This window comes from Nicotiana tabacum, chromosome 17 (genome assembly GCF_000715075.1).
Source record: "Nicotiana tabacum cultivar K326 chromosome 17, ASM71507v2, whole genome shotgun sequence".
Lineage (NCBI taxonomy): Eukaryota > Viridiplantae > Streptophyta > Magnoliopsida > Solanales > Solanaceae > Nicotiana > Nicotiana tabacum.
In genome coordinates this window covers 80,188,087-80,194,282 of record NC_134096.1, presented here as the reverse complement: position 1 = coordinate 80,194,282, position 6,196 = coordinate 80,188,087, and the positions used below count along the sequence as shown (strand labels likewise).

Sequence of the window (6,196 nt, the reverse complement as noted above, 5' to 3'; positions counted from 1 at the left end):
CTTACTGTCCAATTAATGTGCTGCTTTAGCAAGCAGTCTTGGTTCAGTTAAATGCCGCTTGCTTAAATACAAAATTCATAGTTGTGTTCAATTAGCAATATGTTGATCTCATTCTCGTTGTGATCTCAGCAATCGAGGACGACAAGGGAAGGAAGCGGAAGTGACATAAGGCCTCCTTTATCTCCTACATATCACACTGAACTAAAAGAAGTGACATTTGGTGGATTTCGTGGAAGCGGAGCAGAGATTGAATTTGCTGTTTATATTCTGAGAAGTGCATTGATACTTGAACGAATGTTTCTCAGCCCATGTTTTGCATGTTATTCTGGTAATGGTACATGGGAGAAAATGTGGGGGGTTTTCCCTCGACGAAAGAAAACGTAACTCAATTGAACAAGAACTACATGGGCAAGCTATCTCTAGGAATGCTGTGGTCATCATCCAATAGGTTCTTGTACAAAATACTATATTAGCTTTCTATTGTCATCAGTGGTATGTAAACTTGTAGAGGTTATGGAATTACCTATTTATTTGCTATTGCTAAACAAAGACTATATTTTTTGATTTTTCAATGGTAGCAGGCTCATGCTTTAATGAAGAGGCATTGTCTGCTTGTGCTGCATTTTCTTTTGCCCCCTTAAGAATGGATGGTTGGACTAAATGCTCGTGCAATTATGTCACAACCGCATAATGCTTCTATTTTACTGCTGCTCATGCACATTTTCTCTCATTTTTTTATTCTTCATATGGATAACATTAGGTCCTTCTTTGGTGTTTTAGCTCAGTTTGGTAAGTAACTTCCTCTCCTAGTTTTGAAGACCATTTTGGTGCATTCTATCCTTCATGTTTGGCATGTCAAATTTCATCTTGGTGCTGGCCCTATTGCTTAGAGGCGTTTGGTATAGGTGTCTTTCTGTTGATATTAAGTAAGAACAGTTCTATATCTCCTTTTCTTTTTTAGCATTAGCTGAGAATTGATAGAATTGCTGTTCTGGTTGCAATGCTAGTTTCATGAGCGACGTTAAGACTTTTGATAGTGTGATTGTTCTAGCTTTTAGTTAAATGCTGTTGCTACTTACAGTGTCAAGCCTTTGCTAACATGGCTGCATCCTGTACACAGTAGTGATGTGTGTGTGTGTGTATATATATATATATATATATATATATATATATATATATATATATATATATATATATATATATATATAAGAGATTATCTTAAGTCTCAAAAAGATAATTATTTAAATGAAAAATTCCGGCAAATTTAAGAGGTTGCCTATGTATTCAGCCTTTCACTTATTATATAGCTAAATTAAAAGTTAATTAAAGTGCATGGAATGCTATTATCGACACTTTCTATAATTTTTTATTTCCTTACATTCATGAAATCTAAACATAGCTTCTAATACAAAAGAACATGAATTTTGGCACAAATAGCTATCATCAAAATCTTACAAACAGATACAACCAAAGGTAAAGCCTAAAATAGTCAAAGCTAACATATTATGAGGTTGGCTAAGCTAGGTTGAGATGAATGCTATAGTTTTCTTTTATAGAGAAGAGCAAAGTAGCTCTTTAGCTTAGAGTTTGGATAGGAGATTTGACTGAGCGATTTTATCTCCTAAATCAGCTGATTAAAACATTCTTTGACGGTATATCGTCGGAGACGATTCTTACTTCCTTTATGCCCCACATACTACTCCAGACCGGATCAGACTCTATACCGCCAATATACTAGTTTTAATTCTAAGACCAAGTTAAACCATAATTTGTCATTTGTAATATTAGAACAGCCAAAAGTAGTAATAATATGCTGTTGTCTCGATTCTGGAGAGCATAAATGCTAATAAAGGATATCAGAGACCTTTATATACGGGTAAACCACATTACCCAAAAAAACAGGATTTATTCAAAGCAGTCAGAGCGAAGAATAGAGGCTCCTGTCCATATTCCATTAACCATCTGTTTCAACAGCCAAATGGAAATGAAAATGAAAATGAAAGAAAGCTATGTTCTCTGGGCATAACAAAGAAATAATTTTTTCTTTTGTTAGGCCATGCACAATAGGCAAATTGCTAGTGGCCTGTGTTAGGTGGAGTTACTCATCATTACTTCAATCAAAATTCAAAAGGGTCACCTCTCCCACATTCCTCCTTTTACTAGTGTATCGGCCAAATCATTCTCACTGGAAAATCCGTCTCTATGTAACATTTCATGCAAAATAGCCTACGATATATTGGAATAGCAGGCGTTTGGACGATATCTAATATATATATGTTTGAAGCTGAAGTAGAAAAATAGATTTGGAAGTTGATGTTGTATTTGGAAGAAAATTTCTCTTGAAATAAAAAAGTTGAGATTGGTAAGTGATTTCACTTGGAATATTTTCCGAACAAGTTTTTCAACATTTTACCAATATCTGTAAATGCTAACTTTCACTATCTGTGGGATTTACTAAAATGACCATTGATTTCTCTTGTTGCTCATTAAATTCCAGCAGATAGATGATGGAATTTTAGATTGGTTTTAGATCAATTAAATTAACCAGTACGCTGGTACGTACTTGTAAAGTTCTGCTTAGCAAGAAGAGACTTTTGTTGGTTCACATTTTTATATAATACTCCCTCCGTTTCAATTTATTTGAACTTATTTTCTTTTTAATCCATGCCAAAAAGAATGACCATTTTATTTAGAAATAATTTACCTTTATGCAATGATTTATAACCATACAACATATATGTGCCTCATTTTACACCACAAATTCAAAAATTAATTTTTTTTTTAAACTACGCGCTCAGTCAATTATCCACGGAAAAGAAGCACTAATCCACGAGGGTTAGATTCGAATCAACAGTCTCCTTATGTAATACTAGTACATATATAGCGGTACACAAAGCAAAAGGAGAAAAGCAAAAGCAAAGAAGGATGCAGGGGGTGGAGCATAAGAAAAGCAAAAGAAGACGTCTTTCTCAAATACAGATACCAACGGAATGCAGGAAGAATGCCCGACATTACTTGCTGGATCCTATGCTTTTCGTTTTTTAGTTTAAAGGGACTCCCTTAGTTCTTTCTTGGTAATCTTTTCAGTGTGATACACACACACAGAGCCTGTTGATTCAATAGAAACAGTAGGATAAGTGGGAGTAGGAGGAGAAGCAGTGGTGTGGACAGAGGTGGGAGCATCAGGAGTGTCAAGTATTTGAGAAGTAGGGAGAGGGGGATCTGGAGGATCAGTAGGACAGAGGAAGCAGTAACAGGATCAGGAGTAGAATCATAAAAGGTAGGCATTGGAGGAGAATGATGAGAAGGAGAAGAAGATTGACAAAGTATAAGGAAAAACACATTCATGAAAAATGAAAAACCTAGACTAAAGAATAAGACTGATACAAATAAATAATGGGCTAGGCCCAAGTGCTCCAACTCTTGTATTGGCCCAGTCTTCGTGGCCCAATCTTCAGGTAACTCCAACAGACTTAGTGGTGAGATTGTACAGTTTGTACCCTTTTTTAGCAAAAGGATAGCCAATGAAAATACAAGGAGATGCTTTAGGTTGAAACTTATCTCTATGACACTTGAGAACACTAGCATAGCAGAGGCAGCCAAAAGGTTTTAAATGAGAATAAGGAGCAGTCCCATAAAGTAATTAAAATGGAATCTTATTGGACAAAACTTTAGAGGGAAATCTATTAATGAGATAGGTTGCCTCTGCTATGCTAGTGTTCTCAAGTGTCATAGAGATAAGTTTCAACCTAAAGCATCTTGACATTTCTAGTAGATGTCTATGTTTCCTCTCTACTACACCATTTTGTTGTGGTGTGTGTGGGTAAGTTGTTTGATGTATGATACCATTATCAGAAAAGAACTGAATAGCTGAATTGGAGAAACCAAGCTCCAAGGCATTATCACTTCTAACTTTTTGGACAGAAAGGTGAAACTGTGTCTTTATCATGGCTATGAATGCTTTAAGAAAGGTGAAGGCATAGCTCTTGGAGTGTAAAAGGTATGTCCATGTTGCTCTGCTATAGTCATCAACTATTGTCAAGAAATATTTTGCTCTAGAGTAAGTTTGGGTGTGGTATGGTCCCCAAGTGTCAACATGAATAAGTTGAAATAATGAAGTGGAAAAGGAAGAACTATCTGGGAATGATAACCTAGGTTGTCTAGCTAAAGGACAAATAGGACAAATAAAGGGCTGCTTAGCAGACAAGTCATTAGAGATAAAAGATATATGCTTCATTTGAACAAAAGGAACATGCCCCAATCTGTGATGCCAAAGAACATCATTTTTATTCACATTATTTGGAACAGTACAAGAAGGTAAAGTAAAAACATAACATGGATTCACAGTTTGTACATTTTGAACAGTACCACAAGGTAAAGTACAAGCAGAACTGTGGCTCACATTTTTAACATTTGTATGTAAAGAAAATTCAGCATTATGTACTAGATTATTAAAAGGAGGAACAGAATTATCAGGTGACATGGAAGGAGTAAAATGGTTGAAGTGAAATTTGTATAATCCTTGGTCCATTCTACCAAGCTCCAGAAGCTTCTTCATAGAATGGACCTGTAGAATTATGCAAGAAATAGAAGTGAATAACACATAACAGTTGAATTGTGTTATTACTTTACTCACAGAAATTAGATTGTAATGGAAAGATGGAATGTACAAAACATTGTGTATAGTGAAAGATAGTAATAAAGTGAGGGAACCTGTACAAGTTACCTTAACTTTATAACCATTAGGTAGAGAAAATAAGTAAGGAACAAGAAGGGGTGTAATATTAAAAAGGAGGTCCTTATTTGAAGTCCTGAATCCACTATTCAAACCCTTCCAGCTACACTAGTCAACATGCACACAGTAGAACTACCATTTAAACACATAGGAAGAAAAGAAGTACTACCAGCAAAATTGGCAGATCCATTAGAATAGGTTGAGTCCCTGAATCACCCAATGTAGACTGATTGAGCAACTGCATCAATTGAGAGTACTGCTCTTTGGTAAGACCATGGATCAAAGAGCTTTGATCAGTTGGAGAATACAATGCAGAAGATTCAGAAATCTGCCCCTCAGCACTTGCAGCAGTACCAGACCTTTTTCCCTTTGTGAATTTGAAATTTGATGAAAAACCATATAATTTGTAGCATTTTTCAATTGTATGACCAGGTTTCTTGCAATACTTGCAAGACAAAGTAGTATTAGATTTTTGGTTGCTTGAATCAAATTTCACCCTTTGTGTATATTGTTTTGTAGATGAGAGTTGAGAAGGGAATCTGTTAATGTTGGAATTTGCATTAAAAGAGGCTAATTCTGAGTTAAATTGGGTATTGGGGACAACCTGTCTCTGTTTTTCATCTTGCAACAAAATGTTGTAGACAGTATCAAGGGATGGCAATGGTTACATCATCAAGATATTGCTCCTAACCCCTACATAAATCTCATTTAGACCCATAAGAAATTGATGAATCCTATCATCTTCCTTCTCCTTCTAGAGACCTTCCTTAGCAGCACAAACACAAGAATTTGCATGGCTGGTACACATAACCCCCAATTCATCCCAGAGTTTTTTAAGTTTGTTGAAATATGAAGCTATGTCGAGAGTCCCTTGATAAGTAGATGCAAGTTCTCTCTTTATTTCAAACACCTTAGTTCCATTAACAGTCTCATACCTATTATTCAATTGTTTCCATATGCTTCCATCAGTTTCAGAATATTATACACTTTCAGCTATATCTGGAGAAAGTGAATTGATTAACCACGATATTACCATATTATTGCACTTGTCCCACTGCCTGTACTGGAGAGCATCCACAGTAGGCTTAGTGCAAGACCCATCGATAAAACCTATCTTATTTCTAGCAGACAGAGACACGATCATACTCCTCCTCCAACCCCCCAAAACTAGTCCCAGAAAAAAGGCACAGTAACCAAGGATACCCCTGGTAAATCAGAAGGAAGGAGAAATAGTGGACTTGAGGGTTCAGGAGTATACGTAGGGGAAGAAGAACTTGAGTTTGGAGTAGAATTAACCATGATAACAGAGTATAACAACAAAATTTCACAACAATCAATTCATGCAAGATAATAAATAGAGACGAGTGTACCACACTTCTTCGCAACCTGAAAAAGAAAGGCCTTGAGAGAAAAAAAAAATTCAACTTGAAAGGAAAACTTTATCTCTGGTGAAGACTAACA

The 6,196-nt window shown here is 35.9% G+C and overlaps 1 protein-coding gene across 1 annotated transcript; it reads right to left on the bottom strand.

Annotated features, from left to right (window-relative positions):
- Positions 1-1,905: 1,905 nt before the first annotated feature.
- Positions 1,906-5,836, bottom strand: LOC142171949 (uncharacterized). Its single transcript, XM_075235678.1, has 7 exons — positions 5,769-5,836; positions 5,498-5,670; positions 4,905-5,356; positions 4,727-4,843; positions 3,847-4,567; positions 3,104-3,222; positions 1,906-1,962 (listed from the first exon to the last, which is right to left on the bottom strand). Exons 1-7 carry the CDS (start codon positions 5,834-5,836, stop codon positions 1,906-1,908), a joined length of 1,707 nt encoding a protein of 568 aa, XP_075091779.1.
- Positions 5,837-6,196: the final 360 nt, after the last annotated feature.

Coding starts and splice junctions, on each gene's coding strand:
- LOC142171949 (XM_075235678.1), bottom strand. CDS start 5,836: ATGGGTCTTGCACTAAGCCTACTGTGGATGCTCTCCAGTACAGGCAGT. Junction 5,671..5,768: donor GGGACAAGTGCAATAATATG/GTAATATCGTGG, acceptor ATTGAATAATAG/GTATGAGACTGTTAATGGAA. Junction 3,223..3,846: donor TCAGTTCTTTTCTGATAATG/GTATCATACATC, acceptor CTGATCCTCCAG/ATCCCCCTCTCCCTACTTCT.